At 40.2% G+C, this 25,546-nt stretch overlaps 1 protein-coding gene across 1 annotated transcript; it reads left to right on the top strand.

Annotated features, from left to right (window-relative positions):
* Nucleotides 1–61: 61 nt before the first annotated feature.
* Nucleotides 62–25,266, top strand: KPNA4 (karyopherin subunit alpha 4). The gene is made up of 17 exons (XM_080604423.1): nt 62–415; nt 7,715–7,759; nt 8,531–8,620; nt 8,707–8,736; nt 8,816–8,868; nt 10,525–10,620; nt 10,741–10,826; nt 13,442–13,528; nt 14,395–14,564; nt 14,663–14,707; nt 16,063–16,194; nt 16,428–16,556; nt 18,173–18,277; nt 19,875–19,946; nt 20,643–20,805; nt 21,461–21,555; nt 23,357–25,266. Exons 1-17 carry the CDS (start codon nt 347–349, stop codon nt 23,453–23,455), a joined length of 1,566 nt encoding a protein of 521 aa, XP_080460549.1. The 5' UTR covers nt 62–346; the 3' UTR covers nt 23,456–25,266.
* The last annotated feature ends 280 nt before the right edge of the window (nt 25,267–25,546 follow it).

Here is a 25,546-nt window from a genome sequence, read left to right as displayed (position 1 = left end):
CATTGGCCGGCGAGCGCGCGCTCCGCAGCCAATGGGCGGGCGCGGCCGGGCGGCCCAGAGCGAGGCTGCCCCTCCCCCTCCCCCCCCCTCCTCCCCTCAGCGCCCTCCCGGCCCGTTCCGCCCGGCCCCGGCGGCAGCGGCGCCCGGAGCAGGCCCGGCGGCGGCTGCGGCCTCGCCTCAGCGGGAAGGGAGCGGAGAAGGGAAAAGAAAGGACCGAGAAAGGAAGGGGAAGCGGAGGGGAACCCATCCCGAAGGGTTCGGGTCCGGCAGGCGGCGGAGGAGGCGGCGGAGGAGGCGGCGGAGGAGGCGGAGGAGCCGCGCTCCCCCACCCCCCCCCGCCGCCGCCATGGCGGAGCAGGAGAAGCTGGACAACCAGCGCCTCAAGAACTTCAAGAACAAAGGCCGCGACCTGGAGGTAGGGCCCGCGGGCGGCACGGCCCGGCCCGGCCTGCCCCTGCCTGCATCCGCCTGGCAGGAGGAGGAGGAGGAGGAGATGGGGGGGGGGGGGGGGAAGGCGGAGGCCGCGCTCCGGGCCCGGCCGCGGCCGTTGGGCCCCGCCGTGAGGGGCAGCGGCGGCTGCGGGAGGCCCGGCCCGGCCCCGCTGCGCTCCCCGGCGCCACACGGCGCCTCAGCGAGGGGCAGGGCCCGCCGCCGGCCCCGCCGGGCCTCCCCCGGGGCGCTGCGAGCCTCCGTAAATTCCCTGTTTTTCCCCTCTTTATCGCAGAAATAACCACCCCGACCCGCTTTCGTTTCCCTCCGAACAGGGCGAGCGGCGGTGTTGTAGCGCCCGGTCGGGTGGCGGCGGAGGCGGCCGCGGGCTGTGCTGCCCGGCCTGTGAACTTCTGGGCGGCCCCGCTGCTGCGCACGCGTTGGAGGAAGCCAGCCCCGCGGCCCGGCCGTGAAGCAGAGGGGAGCAGGGAGTTAGGGCTGCCCTAGCAGACGTTGACGGGGTAAAACCGGGCACCACGCCTCGCCCAGCAGCGCTCTTTGGGGAAACCTGCGCGTGGTGAGGTTGTGAGCCAGCAGCGGGCCTCGGCCTTCCCGTTTCTGCTTTCCTCCGGCCTCGCTGCGTGTCCCCGTGGTTAGCGTGACACCACGTCCTAGCCTTAAACGTGACGTACAGAGTGCGGTATTTTTTTAAAATAAAGGCAGCGTTTGAGTTGCTGTCATTCGTGAAAACATCTGCCACGTTTTCCCACTTGGGTAATCCAGGCATCAGTAATGCCTCAGTTTATAACTTTGATCAAACAACGTATTATTCAGTTACATACAATGCTCGGTGATGCCAAAAAAGTTGGAAGTGAGAATAATTGCTGCAGTGTTTACGGATAGGGTTGTTAGCTTTGTTAGCAACTGTTTGCTAAGATGTTCATTTGTTTTTGTATAAACTGTCTTGTTATCATCAAATAGATAACTGTAAAAGCAGGGAGAGTTTAGAAGGGTGCACGGTAAAGCACGTGCTAGCACATTAAAAATGAAAGTAAAGGGAAAATACAGGTTGCAGTTCATCTGTGTTTTCTATCCTGTGGTGCCTACGTACTGAGGTTTGAGGTAAATCAGCTGAAGTGGGAACGTTCAAGGTGGACACACACATACAAAAAAAATAATAAAACAAAACAAAAAACAGTTGGGCACTTCTGCCTCAGGAAGCAGGTAGCCTCTTCAGTATTGTTCTGAATTTGCTGAAGCATTTAAGCGGCCTTCCTCACCGTGACAGAAGCCCTGGTAGGCCGTGTTAAATTTTAGATACTGACATCTACCCAGCAACTCTTGGAGCATACGCTTGCTACTTAAAATAACTAGCCGGGATGGTTATTTTTCATACGATGGCTCAGGCTTATGGCTATCGCTCGTTAACTGCTTCCGCGCCACATGTGTTGTTAGCGGGTGAGGTGTGGGTGATGTCTGCTCCCAGCCAAGTATCCTATGGCAGCAACAGTTGCTAATGAGTATATTCAGCTGGCTCCCAGCGCCGGCAATCCTGCGCTGCTTCTAGCAGAAGGATGGCTTATTTACTTCGCATAGGAAGCCAGCGTTTGATCTTTATCTCTTCCCTTCATCTTGCCTCCTTCACTCTTCCCCCGTTTAACCTCGGCTGAAGTTGTGCTTTTAGCCATTAGTTACTTCTGCTCAGCGCTGGTGATCCTTCTGTTCTATGACAGCTTGCCTCCATTTGACATATCAGAAAAACTGAAAAATTATCCCAGTATTAGGTTTGGGAATGCCAAATTCACAGGTAATTCTAGAGGCTGTGAGGGCTGGCATGTTGCAAATTACAGACTTATAAAATAACATATATATGCTTACACATTGCTCAAATCAGCCCATTTATGGTTAAATGCATAGCAGTTGCTGTCACGTTGTGCTTAGCTTCCCAGTCTTCCCTTCCCAGAAAGGTTATTGTGTATCTTACAAAAGACAGAAAGGGGATTTTCAGTGTTTTAGCTTCAGAAATGCTAAGCATTTATTTAGCTTTTTGAATACTTACCGAGTTAAAGTTGGATTTTCATTTTCCGGTCCATATCAACGTGCTTCTAAAAATACAAAGTCTGGCCTTGAAAAAAAGAACAAAAACACGTGTTTTACGTAGCGTTTAGTGCAATTCCTTCGTACAATTAAGCATTGGGTAAACATGCGTGCACGGACATGTCACCTTGTGAGCAATTGCTGCCATGTGTTTTGAGATGACAGATTGGTGACAACATTGGGAATAGAGAAACACAAACCGTTTGCTTGTTCTTTTTTTTCTTATTTATAGGACTGATTAAGGAAACATTTAAAAGGTTATAATGCTCAGTATCTGAGGAGTCTGTAGCAGGAGAGCAGTAATTTGTGGCTGACACCAGGGCAGTATCTCTATGTACGAGTCCCAGTTAGGAGGTGCAGGATGCTGCTAAGCTCTTCCAAGATTTAAGAGTCAGAGCTGTGGGGGCAAAAAAAAAAAAAAATGCACTTTCATAGTGAGAAGGAGCTGGCCTTACAGAACTGCAGGAATGGTCACTTGTTAACATCGAAAAAAAACCAAAATCATACTGAAAAGAGTGCCTATTTGTTGTCTTAAATTATGCAAATGCTTGTTTGCTAGGAGAGCTAGGGAAGGTAACTTTACTTTTTTCATCTTTCCTCTTCCATGAGAAACAGGTTTTACTTGGCCTTGATTTTTTTTTTCCCTTGAATAAGAATGGATGAGCTGTTTTCTGTTTTTGTGATAAGAAATCTTATTTTCTAACATTTTTCTCATTGTAGTACCATAGACCTTGGAATCAAATGCTAGGTCTTTCTCTTTTCTACAAAGAAAAAGTACAAGTTGGTCACTGCATCTGCAGTAGAAAGAGTTTTGTGAATGAGCTGTTTCTGTGTCATTCTGTTTGATGGTGCTGCATGCTGGGGTCTCAAGTATAAATAACCTCGCTCCTGGGAAGGGTGGAAAAGAATTTTTTTGCTGTTTTTGTTTCAGCAGATGATTAGAAATTTTATTTTCTTTGGTTGCTTACTGCAGTATTCAAGTTTAACTGACGTTTAGGTTTTCTGAAATGAAATCAAAGCTGTATTTTTTACGTATTATTCCTTTGGAAAGACTGGAAGAAACTGGTGGCTTTATGCTGCCCTTTTCTTCCCTTACTTGCCTGTGTGGTTGGGTGAGATATTAAGAATTGCTTTAATAGTGCCAGCACAGGAGAAGTGTCAAACAGCTTTCTGTCCCGTAACTGAGAAACGCGTGATGCAAAATGAGGCTAGCGATGTGATGCAGGGTACTTCAAAACCGATGTTGGAGCAGCTATTGAGTCTGGATGCTTGAAGATTAGCTATGGCAGGACTTTTAAGGGTTGCCACTGGAGTTCACTGGGCTCGTAATACTGGCGATGTATTTGGAAACACCAAGGAAGCTTTAGAGGATTGAAAGGAAGGTAATGTCATGAGAGATACTGGCTCCCAGGTGGTTAGAAGCTTTTCAACCTTTTCTGTGTCCCACACAAAGTACTTTGGTTGCAATTCCAATAGGAAGGAACTGAAGGAGAGCAGGAATTTCACTCTGAGCTAGTTAAAAATAGGTTCCATTATGCTGACTTGCAGTTCTGTGATGAAGCTTACACACTTTGTTTAAAAAGTCATACTTCTTCAGGAAAAACTAGAGTGACAGCATGCACCATGTCATTGATTTTCTTTTTTTTGGAACTGAGAGTCCCTGTTACAACTCCAGAGCAGGCGGAGTTGCTGAGATGTGTTTTTCAGGTGGCACCTTGTAGAGACTGTGGGCATTAAAATTCTGTGGGGTTTTAATCCGTGATCTTGAGAGCAGACTATTGCTGTGGTCTGCAAATGACACAAATTAGTATAGGAGGGAAATAGTAGATAGGGGAGGGCCTAACTCACTTTTCTGGAGTTTTACCAAATCCAGATGTGAGCTTGCAGACACCTCTGAGGAGTAATTCCCTAGTTTTGCAGTTCAGCACCATTTATTTCTGTGAAGAATGAGACCGGGTTTCGTAGTCACTGCGCTGGGCAGCCTGGCTCACAGACCAGCCTTCTCGAACTGTACAGTAGTCGGGCACAGGGCCGTAGCAAGTGGTGCCTTTGACAAAAGCTTCCAAGTGCCGTATAGCCCGCCGAAGGTGCTGGAGGAGTGCTCCCTTTCCCCTGCTCCCCCGTGGTGTCTGTCAGCGGGGTCGCAGACCAGCCTGGTGCTAGCGCAGCTTTGTAGGGAGGGAGATGGCTGAAGCAGCTCTGCCCTACAGCGACTCGTGCCTGTGCAGTCCTGCTATAGGAGCAGTGCCTTTGGCAAAGCGTTTGCTGGAACGGGGGACATAGGTAAAGTTTGATAGTTTTATGTGTGCTGTCAAACCTTTTTCTTGTCGAAGGTGCACAAACAGCTGCTCAGGTGAAATACTTTATAGTAGCGTCCCCCCAGAAAGGATGGAGACAGACTGTGCGCGTGGTAGGGTTGGGTTTTTGAGGAGCAGGGATACAGAGAGAAGTAGAAGAGGGGTCAGGGCACGTCAGCTGAGAACAAGCTCCAGCTATGTGCCAGTATCCTGGGAAAGGGTGGAATGCTTCTGAATCAGGTGCTGCTGTGAAAAACACTGGAACGTGTCAGGATCCCGCAGCTAACACCGGATTTGGGTGATCAGCTGCAGGGCTTGAACGGTAGTGTCGCTATTTTAAATCTGGCAAGAAGAATCTCTTCTTGTGATCCATCTTTATGTATGCTAATTCATTACGTTGCCATAACTGTTATGGACGTAAAGGTGTTTGTCCATTCTCACTTGTGTGAGATCACGGGGGCTTGGTACAATTCTGCAGTCTTTTTGAGAGAGTTTTCCTCATTTTATTTTGTACTTGAGCATGCCAGGTCAGTAGGCTCTGGAGAAATTACACCGAACGCTACGTCAGAGGCTGAGAGCAGGAGCCTCCAGCAGGATGTGTGGCTGTAACATCGCAGCGCCTTCCCGAAGCCCCTGCGTGGCGGGTGGCATCCGGGAGCGTGACCGCCATCAGGTTCTCTGGAAGGGCAGCAGCACTTTGTGCACAGATAAACGACCGAGAGCTTCTCACCTTCAGCTCTGGTCTTCGGAGCCACCGCTCGTCTTCACCGGGATCCTGGGGTCACGCTTTGCTGGGCTCGAGTGGCACGCGGCTCCCGTGGGCACAGCATCCTGCGGTGCCTGCGCTGCAGGCAGGGACTTCCCCATGCCCAAAGTGAGGTGTGCTTCGTGATGTGCTGCGCAGCGCTGGGCCGTGGGCTGCCCTGTGGCGGTGCCAGCAGCCTGCAGCGTGCGTTTAACAAGTGCACGTGCGGGGAGATAGGTGCTGAAGGAACTTTTCTGCGTTTTGTGTCAGTATAGGTGTGAGTTGGAGCCACTACGAAATGTTCAAGCTTCATTTCTGTACTTGTAAGAGAAGTATTACAGCAGTGCAGAGAACGTCTGTTGGTCCAGAGCTGGATTCATAAAGATTTATTATCAAGTACACTTTTTTCCCTCTTTAGAGATTGCACTTTTGAGATTCTCACCGTCACCTGAAGAATTCTAAGAAACATCTGAAAAGCTTATCTGTTGTGGAGAGCAAGTCCTAGCAGTGAATCTAAGCAGCGCTGGACTCCACTATTAATTCTAGTTTTGACTGACCTAGTAATTCTCTGAAGATGTACATATTTTCTGGCTACTTGCTTTGGTGCTTTTTAGTGTGGGACAGGCAGTGTGTACTTGGTTGTTGTGCCTCTGCCCCGGTGGTTCCGGGTGCTGCAGCTGCACTAGGTAGGCACGTGCCTTGCCTTTTATATCACGGGAAGCTGTTGGGTGTGGGTGTTCCTCACCGCTGTCGTTAGCCTGTTTTTCTCATGGTGAACTGCATTTTGGTCCTCAAACGATGAAGGACTCCACCTCCAAAGCAGTGGGGAACTGTGCCTGCTTTTCCACTCCCATCCTTTCTTTCCCCCTTTTCCTTTAACTCCATCCTTTGAGAAGGTAAAGTATCTTGCTCAGAATCCAAGTTTTGATTCTGATAAAATGCGCATTCCTTTCAATAAAAATAATTATGATCCTGAAAGTTGAGCCGTAAACCTTACCTTCAGAGCTGTTTCTTGCCATCACCCAGAAGCCATCCTAGCTGCTCCTCTTCCTCGCATCCTGTGTTAATGCAGTCCCTTATGCTCTGGAATTGCCAGTGGCTCAGTAAAAACGCAGTTGTTTTAATTCTACTCGTTCACTGTAGAGTTTGAAGTATGGAATAAAATCACTGCAGACTAGATCAAGTGATTTTTCTTTTTCTGTTTACGCTCTGGTAACACAAGCACTAGTAAACCAATTTCTGTGCCTGTACAATTCCATCTTCTTCTGGATACTGTAAATGGGAGGCTGTAGAAAACCAAACCGATTTGTTCTTACAGTACCAAGGGTTTTATGTGGCTTTCATTTCTAAATAATATTTTCATAGTTCAACTGTGCTTATTAGGTCTCTTAATTTGAACTTGTTTAGGAACCTATTCCCCAAGGCACAAAGCTAGTTCTGTTTCGTACAGTGGTGAATGTGCACAGCTGAAATCTGTGGATTTGCTGCAGTATCTGGGAGAAACAAGTGGTGGTGTGGAGCCTGGCCTTGGGGTGAGGCAGAGCTCCGGTACAAGCAGCCATGTCTCACGTGGCAGAGGACGCTCACGGGTACGCCGGTCCGAGGAGCCTGGTGGCATCGTGTGGAAAAGGGCGTGCTGTTGTCTGGATCTGCTTATTCTGAAGAATTAATTATTGTCAGTTGTTGCTTTAGCAGCTGTACTTTGTTTATACGAAGGATTACCTGCGCAATCTGAACTTCAGCCTGCTTTTTCAGTATAGTTTATAGTTTCTTGAATCAAGAAAGGGTCATGAATACCAGGCAAACTTAGTGTGCTTTGTTACTTTGCCATGCTTGTAATACTTTCGGTGCTGTTCTGCTTTATATACAACTCCTTTCAACATTGCCCTTTGAGACAGTTGTTTATTCTCCCATTCAGTATACTTTCTTTTTTCAACACAGACCTAGGAGAGACTGTTTTATTATGCAATAATACAGACAAAAGTAATTATTTCAACTTCCTGTTTGATTGCTACTTCTATAGTGAAAATGAAATCTCGTGTATAAGTACTGTTTAAAGTGCATGAACTTGGAAACAGTTGTGCAAAAGCTTAATCACTTGAAAAAAATTCAGAACATAACGTACTTTGGTTTTGATTCTTTTCAGAGTATGAGAAGACAAAGGAATGAAGTCGTTGTGGAGTTGAGGAAGGTGAGATGAACTAGTATTGTTTCGACAAAATGGTATTTGGCTATGTTGGCTCTTTAAAAAATAAAAATTAAAACAAAACCTGTTGTGTGTTCCGCTGCAGGTCACCAGGAACACCATTGTTAAACTAATTGTCTCTGCTAGTTCTGTAGAGGTGCTTTGGTTTAGAAGGAAGCTCTAGACTTACCATACCCCGTACCAGAAGCTTTGTATTTCAGTTTCTGTCCAGAAAAACAGAATTGTATTTGTAATCTACTGAGGAGAATAATTCCTGCTTTTGCAGCAAGGATTTTATTTCTAAGGATTGTAACTTTAAAGATTTTAAAAGGCTTACCTTTTTTCCTTTCAAAACCAGGTGTTATGTCTGGAGACATAAAGCTGTTTTCTTTCCCAAAACTGTAGTTCAGCACTGTTTGGAGTCATTGGAAATATAATTCCTGAGAAATGTAGTCATAACTTGAATTACGTATGGGATGAACAGAAAAGTAGCTTCTGGGAATGGCCTTGTCTTGTTATAAATACTGACAAATAAGTTGTAGTGTCAGTGATGGATACGTGAATATGAAACTTCAGCAAAAGTACAGTTAATGCTTTAGATAAAGTTGGAGAATTTTTCAAAGCAAAAGTGATTTCCAAAATGCGCTTCCCTCTATTGCTTTTTCCAACTTCTTGATCATTGGAACTTTTAACAGTAGCGGTGAAAGAATGTCTATGATGCTGGTTTAAAAAAGAAGCTTCTCTTCCATTCTTAACAACCCCCCCCTTCTCTTTAAGAACAAAAGAGATGAGCATCTTCTGAAGAGGAGAAATGTACCTCATGAGGATATCTGTGAAGATTCTGATATAGATGGTGACTTTAGAGTGGTAAGAATTAACTTAACTTTAAACCATGTCTTTACTTTTACTTCAGAGACTTCTGATTTCTAACTGTTGTTTTATTTATTTTCTAGCAAAACACTTCTTTGGAAGCAATAGTACAGGTAAAAAAAAAAAATTGTCTGAACATGATACATATCACGGTGATAAATTCTGAAAGGTCTAAATTCTGTCTTCTTTCAGAATGCTTCAAGTGACAACCAGGGTATACAGCTAAGTGCTGTGCAGGCTGCAAGGTAAGACGCTCTTCTCAAATATACTACTTTCATTCTTTACTATGTGCTTGAGTTCAAACAACGTATTCCAGCTTAATTGGAAAAAATGTGTCGTTTACTGATTAAAAAATTAAAATCAGTGATAAATAGAACTTCAAATAAAATACCTGGGTCTTTGAAGCAGTCAACATTTTTGTTATGTACAAATAAATACTAGGATTCATTTTTGTTCAGTACTCCATAGTACAGTAAAATATAGCTAGCAGGGCTACAAAGTCTTTACGTTTAAATACAGAAAGAACTGGCAAAATCCTTTTTGCTAGTTCTGTCATGGATTAGGCCACTAAAACCACCTCTTGTTTTGAGAGGAATTCTCTGTAGTTGCATGTGTTGAAGCATCCTAAAATACTTGTATAAATTTTGCTTGCATAAATTCAGTATTTAACTGCTGTTTCATGAACCTCCTGCTTTGTCATTGTAGCAGAGAGCTACAGCTTTGCATTTTTACCCGGTGTGGCTGGGGGATGTGCAAGGGAAGACTTCCATTTCACCTGACTTCTTTTATATCTGGAAGTCAGTTTGATGTTTGGGAGTTAATGTATTTAAAACAGATAAGGGAAAGAGCAGTTTCTATGCTTGTTTCCATTAGGCAACTTGCCTTCTTCAAAAAGCTCTATCATCTCAGGGTAGTATCGTGTAGAACGCTATTTACTAGAGCTGTTTTAAGGCAAGTTAGACTGAAATATAGTGGATTAAGCCTGTTTTAAAAGGAAATGGGAACATCCATGTGAATGTCTTAACACTTTAATTTTTTAAAATTGAAAACTAATTTGAAGTTAAGTCAGCACAGTTGTTGGAATGGCCTTAAGTATTTTTAGAGGAAAACAAATGCTTTTCAGCCTTAATTAATCTGTACCACCCTTTGGTCTGAAGTTGGAGCAGGAAGGAGAAATCTTGCCCACGTCTAACCCCCCAAAACAAACAGCTGGAATAACAGGGATAGAAAACTGATTAGAAATGCTTTTTTTTAAAATAAATTTTTAAAAACCACACTCCCAAAACCTGAAGCTTTAATTGGCTCTTGTAATAAGAATTCTCTACCTGTTTGAGCAGGTGGTTTGTGAATAGTCTGCACTGTGACAGTTTTGTCACTGAGCAAGAAGAAGAAACAAGCTTCTGCTGTTCCTGTCAAAGCAGCCAGGATCGTCTTATCTCCTTTTGTGGGCGAGGGAGGGAGAAGCTGCAGGAGGGTGTAACTGAGTTACTCTGGTGATCTGTATTTTACTGACTGACTAATTCTGAAGTTTATTACCGGAGAAAACATAGTCACTGAAAAAGGCAATGAATGTAGTAACTTCATTTTTTTTCAGTAATTTCAGTTTTGGGGCTTAGTTATTTTCCCTTATTATTGAAAACAATCCTGTTTCATCTTTGAGATTGAGGTAGATACTAGGTAGGAAAATTCTCTGCCAGAAGATAGTGCAACACTGGAACAGTTTGTCCAGGGATGTTGTTGAATCTCCCTGCATGGAGGTTGAAGGCATGACCGACCTGATTAAGCATTAGCAATAGCTGCACTTTGAACAGAAGGCTGGACTAAACAACCTCCTGAGATCCTTTCTAGTCCTCACTTGTTGTATGATTTGTCTAAGTTTTGTGTTTTCTTTTCCTAAACAGAAAGCTGCTTTCCAGTGATCGCAATCCACCAATTGATGATCTAATAAAATCCGGAATATTACCTATTTTAGTGCACTGTCTTGAAAGAGATGACAAGTGAGTATTTCTGCAACTCGGAATATTATGTTGTTGTGAGGATTCTCAGAATTTAGCTAAAGTGCCTATGAGTTCTGGTTGAAAACTCACGTTGCAATATTCTTTTTTCTTATTTTGTAGTCCCTCTTTACAGTTTGAAGCTGCATGGGCTTTGACAAACATTGCATCTGGAACCTCTGAACAAACACAGGCCGTAGTTCAATCTAGTAAGTCCAACAGTATTTGATCATTGATAAAGCATGCGCTGTAGCTTCCACAGGAATAAAAAGATCTGAATGATACTGTAAAGAGCATCCACACTCCTGTTTCTCTGTATCTCAAGCATGTTCACCAATCCATGTGATAGGCTTGGTCCTTTCATGAGATAGCTAGGATGGTTGAAATTGAGTTGTCAATCACAGGCCCGTCGCTGAAGGACCTGCCCATGAAGTGTCCTGCCAGAAGTTCTACTTCTTCTCTGGCAAGCAGCATCAATTGAAGTGCACACCCGCTTTTGTTCTTCATTTTCTCAGATTTTTAAATTCAGTTGGGTTTCATGATGGTGAGTAATCTCTTCCGGGAACTCACACTTGTAGCAGAGTTATATCTGCTGGTTTTCAGTTTTCAAATATTAAAAAGTCAAAAAAAAAACACACAAAAAAAAAAAAAAAACAAAAAAAAAACCTCATTCAGCTCTCTTCCAAAATCAAGTTGAAGCAAAAACACTACGCTGGCCTTCATGTTTTGAGGAATCTGAAGTTTGGGGTGGAATTGTACTTGAAGTCTGAATTGCCAAGTACTACAAGCTTTCTTCTGTACTTTTAACGTGGCCTAAGTGATCTGAAAAAAAAAAAAAGGCAAAACAGAAGTGTCATAAGAGCTTCTTCCTTGAGACCAATGGAAGAATCAAACATGCATTTAAACAAAACTGTCTAAAATCTAAGGAAGAAATCCACAAAAATTGCACTGTGAGATACCATTATCTTTAATGGTTGGAATTAGTGTTGTATTGCAGTTTGTGCTGCTGATACTGTTAAACATGCTATGCTTCCAACAATGAAAAGACCCAGAATTATACCTAATTTTGTTTTTTCCCCAACACCACCATTATATATTGACTACTTGGAACTTCTATTCAAAGTAGTAAGTAACTCTAAAATGTGTATTGTGGTTTAAGTGATGAAATACCAATGTTTCTTTTATTAAGTAATTCTAAAATGCGTGTTGTGGTTTAAGTGATGAAATATCAGTTTCTTCCATATCTTCCATGACTGACTGTTTAACTTGAGTGATTGAGGTAGATTGTCTCTTTTTCATTGTTAGTGCTAAGCAGTTACAGGCTTCACACAACCTGTGTGTTGTCTGGCTTTATATTTTAAAGTAAGAGGTATATACCTCTCTCACAAGGAAGTTCGTAGCACCAGCACCATCTTGTCTGTTAGATGGTTGGGTGGGTTTCATCAGTTCTTAATTGGAAAAATAGGTTAATTATCAATAGCAAATTTGAAAGAATTTAAGGCAGGTGATGTCAGTCTAAGGACTTATTTTAAATGAACGTATGCTTTAAGACTGCATAGTTTGCAAGATCGGTTACCCTTGCTTTTACAAGCTCTGTTAAGAGCCTGTTAACTTCAAGGGTCAAATCCAAGCTTTATCAAAGTATGTATCGTTGCTAATACTTGTGATTTGCAGTTGCATCTAGAATTTTCTTTAGGAAACCTAACTAGTATATATTGCTCCACACCTCTTGATGACTTAGAACACTTCTCTTTTTAAACCTAGCTTGTTGATGGATTGAAGACAAGTGCCAATTACAGTAATTATCTTTGTGATGGTCTTTGATTTTTAGCTAGGTCTGCGTGTGTGCTCTAAATTAGCTGACCTAATATTTAAAACATATGAAAGTATGTTTTATTTCTTGTAACGATTGTTTTAATTAAAAAAAATGGTCTGTCATTTTTCTGAAAGCACTTAATAGTTGTTGGGGACGACTTTTTTCTCTTGCTTATAGGCATTGTAAAATACCTCTTTAGTAGAAAATATGAATTCTCTTGTGATGTGTATTTTTTTCAAAAAAAGTTCTACATTGAAAGTTTTACTACAAAATACCAGCATCTCTTAAAATTTCACATGATCTAAAGTAAATGAGTGTTTATTTCAGACTAAACTTTGTCATTAATGTAAGCAAACACCTTTAGTGCTAGGGTTAAAGAAAAGAGATTAGTTACTTAAGTATGGTGTGGTTCACACAGAATGTGCTTTAAATATTGGATCAGCTTTAGTTTTAAACATTAGGAGTATTCTTCTGTCTGACCCCAGCATGAGGTAGAAATGTAGCTGCCTTGATGAGTTTGGGGAGTTTGTGTTATCATTTGGAACCTTGTTACTGCTCAATCGACTGACTCCCTTTTTTGTCATGTAATGGCAGCATTTGAAATCATCTGTTCTGCAGAGATCTGCTAGGTTGTCCCAGTATGTTGGATTACAGCTCTCAAATCGAATACAGTCAGAACTTAGTGGTCTAAAATGAGACTTAAAGTTGAGGATGGGGTATCCATATTAGACCAAGACGACTACCTTCACGGAAACAGCCACTGTTGCAGTACATATACTTTCATAAGGATTGTCAAAAGATGCTGAGTGTAGAGTCTGGAAATAACGAGAGGAAAAATACACAGTGACTTATTTCAGTATCATCTGGGAAGATAAAGTTCTGACCAATACTCAACAAAGGGAGAAATTTCTCATGCGGTCTGAAATTTTATTTAAGTATTTCAACTATTTTGTCTTTTGAGAGATACATTTCTTAACAATTGCATGGACTTCTGTTTGTATTTTTCAGATGCTGTGCCACTTTTTCTGAGACTGCTGCATTCGCCTCATCAAAATGTTTGCGAACAAGCTGTGTGGGCTTTAGGAAATATCATAGGTTTGTGTTACTCCTGCCACTAAAAACTAAGTTCCTTTAGAAACTGAATGAATAAACTAACTAGGATTTTGTGTTAGAACTTGGAGGTGTACAACTGTAAGATAAAAAGCAGTTGTTGCTGGCAGTCGCCCTGTTCTTAACTTCTTCCTGTTTTCTCTATCATGCGCTAAAGTATACACACAAAAACATGCCTCCACACTTTCATTGCAGGTGCAGGAAAACAAATTATTGGCAAACAGGCATGCAGATTGTTAGAATGAAAACTTGCTTTGGGTTCTGAAATTTGGCCTCAGCTCACATACATTGTATAGAATTGTAGATGAGTTGTGATCACTTGGTCTTTTGATTTTTTTTGTGCAAACTTTAACACCTTTCTGTTAAGAATTTAGTTGTTTTTAATGAGTAGTTCAAAATCAACTGGACAGGAGGCTGTAGGCTTTATGTAAGCATGTAATTGATAGATGTAGATATGTATATCTACATAGTTCTAAAGCTCATATTCTTAAACTTTGTATGCATTGCAAATAATTGGAGTCTTAAATACACAGAAGTTACAGGAGACTGACTCCTTCATAAGCATCGATGCTGAAGAGTGGATCCAGTGTTATTTTACTAAGTAGCCATTATTAATAATTCTTTAGATGTTATTTTGTTGGATGTGTGCAGAACCAGATGATGCAATTTAGTCTCCCAAACAACAAGGTGTTGGACTTGTGCTTATATTATGCTTTACAGCTCAGTGTCCTCAGGTTATCTTTAGGGATTTGCAGCCTGTTTTTAATTTAAGAGGATAATTTTGAGGTGATACTTTTTGTGAATGGAATGTGATGATCTTTGTCTTCATACTTCTTTGATATCTTCAACAGGTGATGGACCCCAGTGTAGAGATTACGTTATTAGTCTTGGAGTAGTGAAACCACTGCTGTCCTTTATCAGCCCATCTATTCCCATAACTTTCTTAAGAAATGTTACTTGGGTCATGGTCAACTTGTGCCGTCACAAAGATCCTCCTCCACCGATGGAAACCATTCAGGAGGTGACTGAATTACTCACTGCTCAGTCAGTTTAACTAAAGTGAAGCTGAGTGTCTGAATGCCTTAAAAATAACTGTCTGATGGTTCTCTTCCTCCTCAGATCCTTCCAGCTCTCTGTGTTTTAATTCACCACACAGATGTAAATGTAAGTAATGACAGTTTTGTGTTCTGGTGTAGTTTTTTACGTGAATCATAAAGCTTGCCATACTTGAGTAACTTTCTTCTTTAAAAAGATAAATATGTTCCTTCACGTTATGGTAAGCTTATTTTGATATCTCTGTTTTTAAGCAACAGTTACAATTTTGCCTTATATTTCTCTCTATATTTTTACATGTACTTACTTGAATGTGCTTTCCCTACATTTATCCCAGCTTTTCTCTGTTTTTCCTAAGTTCATCCTGATAGGAAATCAGATTACAATTTCACTTGTTTTTCTGTGAGCATTTATTAACAGATGTGCGTAGATTTTTGACTAGCACTTAAGCTTGTGGCTGTAATGAAAAATCTGTGTGAACAAGAAGAGAAAAATGGGTATCTGCATATATAAAATATTAGAAATGTTAGCTAGTATTAGGTGTTGTTAATACACCTGAGACAGTAAGTATGGTCATTAGGTTATTTTAATATTGAAGTAAATGACTTCACTAAAATTATGAGATTGGTTTAGGCAAGAAGCTGACCTAAGTCAGAACTATTTAAGATTTAATCTTTGCTATAGTGAAGTTGTAGCTCAGTTGTTTAAATTATGGCAGCAGTGCTTTACCAAAATGTTTAAATATAATTAAAATGTGAACTTTAGCTAATATACTGTATGCTAATTCTGTGTATATAAACAGGTGAAAATGAAGCTTACACAAGTATCTTGAGATCATTGTATTTGTGGATCAGTTAGAAGTTGTTAGCTCAGTCATTTTTTTGTAAGCTGTCACTTGAAATATCCGGATCTACTGTTGCTGAAATTTGCTTCTCTGTGTGAATTCTTAAGCAGAAGAAATTCTAAGTTGCTGCTGTACCAGACTTCAAGAAACTTTTTAGCTTTTTTTCTTAAATGTTTTGGCATGATGCCAAGAAAATAACTTGATCTTACATGATGTGTGGAGCACTTGCTTTAGAATGCTAAATGCCCCTAGTTTATTTCCTAGGGCTTTCTCTTATTTCCAGGGGACCATCTTTCATATCTCACGTTGTCCAACAGTGCTTCATGAAAAGGGCAGATGTTTGATTTTTTTTTTTTGGATGGCATTCATATCCTTTAAAATTTTAGCTGTAATCAGCAATTTAGCTGTTGTTCAGCTGTTTTTAGCCTCTGTATTCTTAGGAGCTAGAATAGGTCAAATAGCAGGTCTAGTTCTGAATTGTTTAGAGTGAAAGGTATGAAGTTTGTGGAGCAAAGTAGGTTATGGATATGAATCTGCTGTATTTCATTAGTTCTGGTTTAAATATATTTTTTGTAAGACTGATACTCCTGTGCTAATTACAAATAAATGTTTTTTATGTTAGATATTGGTAGATACAGTCTGGGCACTTTCGTATCTAACGGATGCTGGCAACGAACAGATCCAGATGGTGATAGACTCTGGAATAGTCCCTCATTTGGTTCCTCTTCTCAGTCATCAAGAAGTTAAAGTGCAAGTAAGTTCAGATAACGTGAAGGAAGCGTTACTCAAAATGCAATACTAGAGAAAGTAGCTGGTTTCTATTTATAAACTGTGTTAAGGTGTAAAAGTACCTTTTCCTGTGTGATGTGGCATTTGTATAATTTTTTTTAACCATTTGAAGGTATAGAATGTGCTCAGTTAGAAAAATCTTTGTTCTTTCCATTTAAAAGATTTTTGTGTGAATGAAGTGAATGTGTTCTGTTTCAGACTGCTGCACTGAGAGCTGTAGGAAACATTGTCACTGGTACCGATGAACAGACACAAGTAGTTCTGAATTGTGAAGCTCTTTCACATTTTCCAGCACTTCTGACACATCCCAAAGAAAAAATTAATAAGGTATGTCACTGCAGAATTTGGACCTGATTGGTAACTCCTTTATGTTTGGCTTAGCTCTCTTGAAACCCACATAATGTAGCGGGGTAGAGATTTGAGTAACTAATTACAAAATACCAGCTTATGTCAAGATCAGATAGGGTGGTGATATTTTTTTTCTTGAATTTGAGATCTGTAGGAAAATCTCTGAGGAGCTGCAAACTTGTACTTGACAGGAAAGGTTGTTTTCTGATTCTTCTAGTTTAATTTCATAAAAATTCAAGCTTTATCTTGTAATTCTGGCTGTTGACTTAAAAGTTAGAATTCTTGGTAAGTGAAACATCATTTTAATTAAACTGACTCTCTTGGAAGTGATGAAATAGAGATAATTGGATGTCTCTTTGAATGGCGAGTGTGTGATAAATAGCATTGAAATGGGGTGGGTGGGCGGGGAAGTGAGTGTGCGTGTGCATGCGTGTATAGAAGAGGCTTTAAATGGGGGCACTGATAATGAAGTGCTGATTCCGGAGTGCATCTGAGGCATGTTGTTAAATTCTGGGGTCCTGTTTTCCGACATTGCCGATGATTAAAGCCCAAAACAAGCTCACCAAGACAGGCCTAGGCATCTTAAATCTCTAACAGGTTCATTAATAGAAGTGATCCTGTGATCTGATCCAAGAGACTCAGTTGAATTTTCAAGTATGGGAATGCGTGAATTTCTGAATCTCATCTTGAGAGAAATAATTGTCCACAAAGTTCTCATCCTGGTTAAGTTGAGAGGAGAGGGGAACCAAGAGAGTGATGGGAAGCTTCTGGCAACGAAGTATATCAACTGTAAGATTAAAACAAGGAGATGGTCTGAAACAGTGACAAATTTTATGTGAAACTGTGTTCATTATTTTTTGACTAAAGTATAGGCTTTGCATTAGGAGGTGGGTGGGCAGGGAAGGGCTCTTGTTCCTTGTTTAACATAATTCATACATAGTCTTTGGCTTAGTTCATCATTTAAATGTGAGGACTGGGAGGGCATACTCGCAAGGGAGGGAAAAACTTGGCTTAAACATTTTCCTAGACACCTCCATTTCTGTTGTTGAAGGGGTGTCTTGGGCTAATAGAAGGGTCCTACAACTTTACAGCATTCCTGAAAAAAAAACAAGCATTTAAATGATAGGTAGTGCATTTTCTTAATGACTGACACAAATGAGAAATGTTGTGGAGCAGTTAGAATACATCTTTTACCACTTGTTTGGAAAATGTGCTGGTTCATATTTTGGAGCTTTTCTGACCATCAGCTGAAAACTGCTGTACTGTCCTCAGTAACAGAATCAATTAGAAATGCTCATATGTAGCCTTGTTAAATACTTTTTCTACTTTGTCTGTGGTTTGGGGGTTGTAACTTGGTTACAGTGAAAGACTGAAGAGTCTTGCAGTATTTCCCAAGGCAAGACTGTCGTCTTTGTTTCCTGCGAGTCTAGTTTGCATTAGGCATTCAGATATGTACAATCATTTCTTAGTTATGTTTGAGCATTGCATGAATTGCAGATCCAAAAAATATGAATGTAAAAACTTGCTGGTGGAAATAAAATACAGTATACAATAGTATCCAAATTAATGATTTCTCTAATCTTTTTATTTTGCAGGAAGCAGTGTGGTTCCTATCTAACATCACTGCAGGGAATCAGCAGCAAGTTCAGGCAGTAATAGATGCAAACCTTGTTCCAATGATAATACATCTTCTAGATAAGGTTAGATAACAAGAAGGATTTAACTGTTCATTTCCTTAAGTGGGGAAAATGACACTGAATTCATTGCTTTGTTTTACATAGTACTGTGAAATGGGGGGGGTGATAATGATAATCTCTACCCTTAGCATTTTCATATGTTGCAAGATGTACGTTACTGTTTCGAATGATCTTTCACAAACAGCATGTTGAATGTATTAGGGGAAAGAAGCAGATCAGTCCTTCTTGGTTCCTTCTTAGTCTTGTTTAATTTTTTTTATCTTTGAAAAGACAGGGAGCAGAATTGTGCCCAAATGTAAGACAAAGAGGTATGGGTGGGGAACAGTAAGGTAGTTCCCAACGTTTTGCCAGAGTTTAAGGACTTAATTCTCCTTTGTGTTTCCCCTGCATTATCTGGAAACCTAAAGACATGCTCAACAGTTGCATTTATTAACCTGTTCACTTGCAACATTTATCAAGTCTGAGAGTAGTCCAAGTAATGATACTGTAATACTAGATCATGGAATGGGAATGTCCCGTCCATTTTTTTAACAAGTAAACCTATCAACAAAAAGTAGATGGGTGTAGGAAATAACTGTGGGTGGTGTTCAGTTGTTTATTTGCGGAAATGGCAACACGCTGTATGCCTGTATAGATGTACGCTGCTTTTCAGTGATACATAAGCTTGCAGAGATGAAGCTTTTGTTGCCCTTTTTATTAAATAGTGAATTCACGTAGTTGCTATCAAACACTTCTGGATGCTTTTCTCGTGCTTTTTCAGTTTTCTCACTGCTTGTTGAGTACCAGGGCTTGAATGCTAATCAGTCATCTTTCTGGGCTTTAAATATCTGTTTTGGATTTCAAATGTAGAACCTTGGTGTCTTTTAAAACACTAGTATCCAAACTGCTTTGTGTTTCCAAGGATCTGCCGTATGAGAAAGAAGGGAGCTAAAAGCATGCTTTTGAATGGAAACAGTACCACGTTGTTATCTTTCAAAAGTTTCCTACTTTTTGCTTTACCTATGACTTGATTTTTCTTTCCTGAAGTGTGGAAGGAAGCTGGAAATACCAATCTTGTGATGTTTTCAGCCAAGACAAAGATGGAATGTCTTGCACCTGAATAAAGGCTGGGATTAAGACTGAAGAAATACTTGTCTTTTCTTGTTAGCATTCATAAATGCTAACTTATTGGTCACTGAGAAAAGCATATGGGACACTTCTTTTTTTAAAAAGTTAGAAAACTTGACTAACTTCAGAAGCAGACAGTTATAGTATGTACTAATATAGTACATAGGGTATGTTTATCAAAAGGGACACTTGCCACTTATCGCTCCCTGTAATATATGACAGCTGTTGATAAGGAGTGTGGGAGAGGGGAGTGCTATGTTTTTTTCTTCACTGTGCTAGAAACAAATTTCCTTTGGAAGATCAATAAAAACATGGTTGCAGGGATGGGATGAACACGCTGCAAGTAGACTCAAACATCTACGGGATCTGTTAGTTAACTTCCCTCCTTAATGAAAACTGATATGGTGTTTCTGTGGAGAGTTGAAGCTTTTACTAAAATACTACGTCACATAAGAACTGGAATGTTTACTTCTATTTACTGTTGTAATTTTAGGGTGACTTTGGTACCCAGAAAGAAGCTGCTTGGGCAATAAGCAACTTAACAATCAGCGGAAGAAAAGACCAAGTGAGTCAAACCTTAAGAAAAGGTCCTCAGACTTCTGTGCCATCCTTATGAATGTGTAGATTACTCTCCAGTTCAGTAATTTTTTCCCCTTCTTCCACAAGGGATTTAGGAGTGAATTTAGTTTCTCTTTTTGGAATGAACTGAGATCAGGCATGTCAGTGGGGATTTGGGTGGAGACACTTCTGTTGGGATGGGGCCTAGTAGGTATGAATAATTGCGTTCAGGCTCTGACAAGAATCTTGGTCATTCGGCACTAGTACCTTTTTTCCATTTTTTTCCTGTTTGGTTAAGAATGTGATAGTTATAATGATGGCAGCCACTGAGTAGAAATACACTAGTTCCCTGTTAACCCAGAATATTAAATCGAGGGTGTGTGTCTTTCAAAGATGAGGTTGAAACTTTTCTAATACTGAAAAACTTACAGTATCTACTACTTGTTTAAGCAGTATACACATATATTGCTATAATATATATATATTGCTATAATAATATATAATATAATATACCCAAATAACATAATTCAGAGATGTTACCTTTTCATGCTATAAAAAACAATTCTGAAAGTGACTGCTACAAACTAGTCTTATCCTGTTTGGTAACTGAGTGCTTTGATTTCATTAAATTTGTCTGTTTGTGTGCTTCTGGCGAGTAGTTTGTCACACTCTTGAGATCACCACTTGTTTTTTTTTCCCCTAGGTGGCATACTTAATTCAACAAAATGTAATTCCTCCCTTTTGCAATTTGCTAACAGTGAAAGATGCACAAGTAGTGCAAGTGGTTCTGGATGGACTAAGTAATATATTAAAAATGGCTGAAGATGAAGCAGAAACCATAGCCAATCTTATAGAAGAGTGTGGAGGTATGGTGCTTAATTGTTTTTATACTGTTTTGCAGAAATTGATTGTTTAGCCTCCTACCACGTGCCTTTGTGTGTACTGGCACAGGTGTTTTAAGCAAATTATTCTTGTGTGCTCTGCACCTGTCTGCCAGTAACTTACATCATGCTGGAGCTACTTGCTGTGTAATCGAGCTACGGATCAGTAACTGGTGTGTATTGCTGCTTCCAAAAACACGTGGATTTGGAATGTCACAGGTCATGGCAACCACACCAGGTGTTGAAAAGATGTTCCTAGGAAAAGGGAGTATGACCTAGTATTTACTGCCCCCGGTCTTCCCCCTTATCTCCAAAGATTCCCCCAACCGCTCACAGGGGGAGGAGAAGAGAAAACAATCATTGCTGGTATTGACCTTACGACTTTTTTTTATTGTAGTATGACCGGATGTACTTTTTTGTTGTAGTATGTATTCCTCAACCTCTGATAGACTTTGCCGAATCTCTAAGAAGCTTTTATGCTTAAGCATGTCAAGCGGGTTTTAATAGCATCTTACTGAGATTCACTTTATGCCTAGGTTTGTTTTTAATGATTTTGTATGATGAGGCCTTATGGAGAGGGATGTTTTTTTTGTCTGAACTCAGTATTTTAACTTGACTGTCTTTTGTGTGTTTCCTGTAGGCCTGGAGAAAATCGAACAGCTACAAAATCACGAAAATGAAGACATCTACAAACTGGCTTATGAGATCATTGATCAGTTCTTCTCTTCAGATGATGTAAGTGTGTTATAGCTCTGAAATCTGTTTTTGTAATTGTTTGGTTGTTTTCATAGACGTGGTTCAAAAGGGCGACAACAGCTCTAAAGACCGCTTTATAGAAAAGCGCTTGTTCTTTTTTTTTCAGAATTTTTTTCTACCCAATTCACTGATGAGCACTTACATTAGTGCTGCACATATGTATGCAGAATTACAGACTTATTTCAGGGCATTCATTGAAACTGTAGCTAGCATTCTTTATTAAAATTCCATCAGACCAGTACTGACAGAATATAAAACCAATTCTAAATGTGATTAAATAAAAATCTAAAATGGGCTATTAAGCTCATGGAATTTTTAACTAGATGCCACGGCCTTTCTGAATAGTTGATTATAGGCAATGATGAGAGGCTTTTAGGATTTTGAAGGACATCTGTTTAAATAAATAAAAAGCCTTGTCCTGATCTGTATTCCTGAGTGGTGCAGTTGCATGGATAGCAGAAATAGGATGAGTTTTCATGTAAACAGCCTGCTGGATGTTACCACCATAACCGATGAATATGAATTACTCTGGCCTTAAGCGGGACAACTTTATTATGCTGAATGTTTGCCCTCACTGTTTGGGTTACTTGCATAGATCTTGTGCTTATAACCATGGGTTCTGAAAAGCTTGCCTGTTTTTAGTCTGGGAGAGAAAAGCATTGAGTTGTCCACTGGCATCTTGAAGTGTCATAGCATTGGATTAGCTGGTGTCAATAGCATGAACTAGTTGCTTAAAACTTCATCGGAGTCAGTGATAAATGAGCCCCTTGCGTAACCTGTTGCATATCTTCCATTCTTCATGATGACCTATCTAAAGTTCTGATAGGCAATTTAAGCTGCACCCTGAGGGAACGAAATACTAGCCTTCAAATAGTTCTCTGAACTGCCAGCTTCTGACTAAGCTTGGTTTTCACATCTGATAAGCTCCCTGCTGACTTGAGTAGCAAATCTGAGATTCTGCTTCTTAAGAAAAAAAGATTCTGAATAGTAATTGCAGAGGTAGGTGTCAAGTGAAAGTAAGGGTGCATCAAGTGGAAATAAAGATGGGCTGATCAAGAATGTTGTTTTCAGCTTAAACATGTAATACAAATCAAAAGAGGGTTTTAGATTTGTATGCACTTTAAATCATAAAACAAGCTGACTGCATAGAAGGGGAATACAATAATGTCAGTCTGCATCATGAAACGAGGGTTTTCTTGTTGGCTGAACAGCTTTCAGGAACAGATTAGTGCAGAAATGGTAAAACTCAGTAGGGCATGTTTGCAAGTGGAGGTGTTGTTTTTTTGTTAGAGTCCCATTTCTATACAAACAGTAATACAGAGGTCCCTCTTAGGAACTCAGATTTTGTGCATACCTCGGGACTTGGAATTTAATATGCTACCAATTTGGTAACCTGTATACTACCTATTTAAATTGAAACTGTAGTTTCAGCTTATTTCTTACTTGATTTAGTGATATTGGTTGCTTCTAAGAACAGTGGCACTTTATAAACTGGCAATAAGTATGATGTTTGACTGACAGAATGCTTGCGAAGAGTGAAAACCTCATAAGTGAGACTACTGGGTGCCATGTAGCGTGTCTACTAAATAAAATCTAAACCATTTCAGGCTAACTTAATGTGTCATAATAGTACTCTTACTAAGTTGAGAAAGATCAACTGGAATTTATGCAACGAAGGAGATCAACTGAAGGGAGAAAAGTTCTTTAAGATTATCTGTCTCTTTTTAGTGCGGCTTTTGTGTTTCTGTTCATTCTTACGGTGTTCTTGTTCTTTCAACAGATTGATGAAGATCCTAGCCTTGTACCAGAAGCAATACAAGGCGGAACATTTGGTTTCAATTCATCTGCCAATGTACCAGCAGAAGGGTTCCAGTTTTAGAGTGGTATTTTGGAAGTTAGGTACAATGCAGCACTGAATAAAAAAAAGGTTTGATCCATCAATCTTGGCTCATGGGATCCGCTGCTGCATTAAATCGGGAAAGAAAATGTGAAGATTTCATTTGGAATCACAGAAAAGCCCAAATGAAGTCAAGATGGCGAGTGGGTGCGAGTGAGAATGAGTGGCAAAATGTAATGAAAAACTTCACACTGAATGCTTATTTAGATTGTTCAAAGAAAAAGGGCTACAGGTCAAAGATCTTCAGTGCCTGAGAAGGAACAATGACTTACTAGAGCAATTGGGGGGAAATGCAGTGCTATCATCATCAAGCCTTGTAAGCATAAGAGAATAGGATGCCCATATAAGTCCAAGGAGAATGAGCCCAGGCCTTGCTATGAAGCACCGTGTGAATGGACAACATTGAATGAATGTCTGGACTCGATGCTGTGGAGCCAGGCTCATGTTTCAAATCTGGGGCTCTTCAGTCATGAAGCAGACTCCTAGTCCTGGAGTGGCGTGTGTACGAGAGTATGGTTGTGATGCTGTATGTGAACGCATGCAAGCTTGATTCGCCTTCAGGGGGCTGATAATAAACCTAGTAAATCATCAAAATGAGTTCATAAGTGTTAACTTACACTGGACACAAAAACAAAGACCGGTTTAGCAGCAGACTCTGGTTTACTCCTGCAGCCTGTGTTTCTTTTTTGTTGTTTTTTTCCCCTCTTATTTTTCTTTTTAGTTATTTTTAAGTTCTTTCCTGTATGGCTTATTAGTTATTTGTAAAGTCAGAATTTCAGGAAGGCTTCCCTGTGCATTTGCACCAGATGAATGTTTGATGTTATGAAAAGCTTTCCATATCATCAAAACTAATTTGTAGATTTTTGCATGAAAAAAATCATACATTTCCCTTCAAATAGACTGTGTTGCAGTACACAAGTTACCATAATAGTAGAAAGCAGTAAAATGTGGTAATAAAATCTCATCCTTTTCATTTTCAAAGATAACATGAAGACCTTTGCATGTGGTAATCTACAGCATAGTTCATTTTTAGATTTTGTTGAGTCCTGTAACCAAATGTTTCCGTTGTGGTAGAATACCGTGCTGTGTTTCAATGTTACTTGTTTTCAAACTTTGTTTTCTATGAAAATGATATGGAAACTTCTAAAAATGGAATTTGGTGCATATGTACTGCCGAATAAAGACCGAAAAGAGGTGTGAATAGATGTACAAATCAAGTCATGGTTTGAACACCTTTAATATGCCTAATCCAATTGTTTTAGACTCTTTTTATCTTAGATGTAGGCAGCCATGAACAATCTATTTTGAGCCACTTTAGAGAGAACTTTGTATTTTTAAAACTTGCACAAAAGGGATGCAAGTGTTTTTATAATTGGAGTAATGCCTCAGTTTTGAGGTTCTGCACACTAAATTAAAGGTGACATTACAAATTTGTACAAAATGAACTCTTTATAAGGTGGCTCATTGTAGGAAATGCTGTGCCTTCCCCTTTGAGCACAAGTGTTGCATGAACAACAGTTTGCTATAATAAAACATACCAGATTAGCCACCATTAGCATCTATATCTACCTTGTGTTTTAAAATCAACTGGTAATTCTGAAACACTGTAGAATGGATAAAGATTATTTTGTGATCATAACTCTTTGTTGGACTAGAGTATTTTTGCAGCATTCCTTGTCATCAGAAACATGGTTAAAGTTTAAAACTAGAAGCAGCGGAAACTAGCTTGTGAAATTTATCCAAGTAGAGTGCAGGCTAGGCTGTCTTGGGGAAATAAACATTAAAACTTGCAATGGTGTTGTGTGCGGTGTGTCTTTTTGCATATACGCTCCAGTTTTCGTGAAAAGGTGCTGAAGATTATGTGAAGAATGTTGTGTTGCTGTTACAATTTCCAAATCTTTGACTGTTTTTTACATGCCAAGCATAGTGTAGGGCAGTGTGTTACATAGGCTTGACGGAAATATTTTTGGTATAGATTGCTACTTTACCTAATTACATAGTAAAATCAAAATAACCATTTTACCTCCTCGAAGGGTTAACTTGGTATAGTGGCTTTTTTAAAAGAAGCTGATG

This window comes from Anser brachyrhynchus (assembly GCF_964034855.1).
Source record: "Anser brachyrhynchus genome assembly, chromosome: 9".
Classification (NCBI taxonomy): Eukaryota; Metazoa; Chordata; class Aves; order Anseriformes; family Anatidae; genus Anser; species Anser brachyrhynchus.
The sequence above is the reverse complement of the archived record's forward strand: the minus strand, read 5'-3'. Positions and strand labels throughout refer to the sequence as shown.

Coding starts and splice junctions, on each gene's coding strand:
- KPNA4 (XM_080604423.1), top strand. CDS start 347: ATGGCGGAGCAGGAGAAGCTGGACAACCAGCGCCTCAAGAACTTCAAG. Junction 13,529..14,394: donor GGCTTTAGGAAATATCATAG/GTTTGTGTTACT, acceptor TATCTTCAACAG/GTGATGGACCCCAGTGTAGA. Junction 16,557..18,172: donor CCAAAGAAAAAATTAATAAG/GTATGTCACTGC, acceptor TTTATTTTGCAG/GAAGCAGTGTGGTTCCTATC.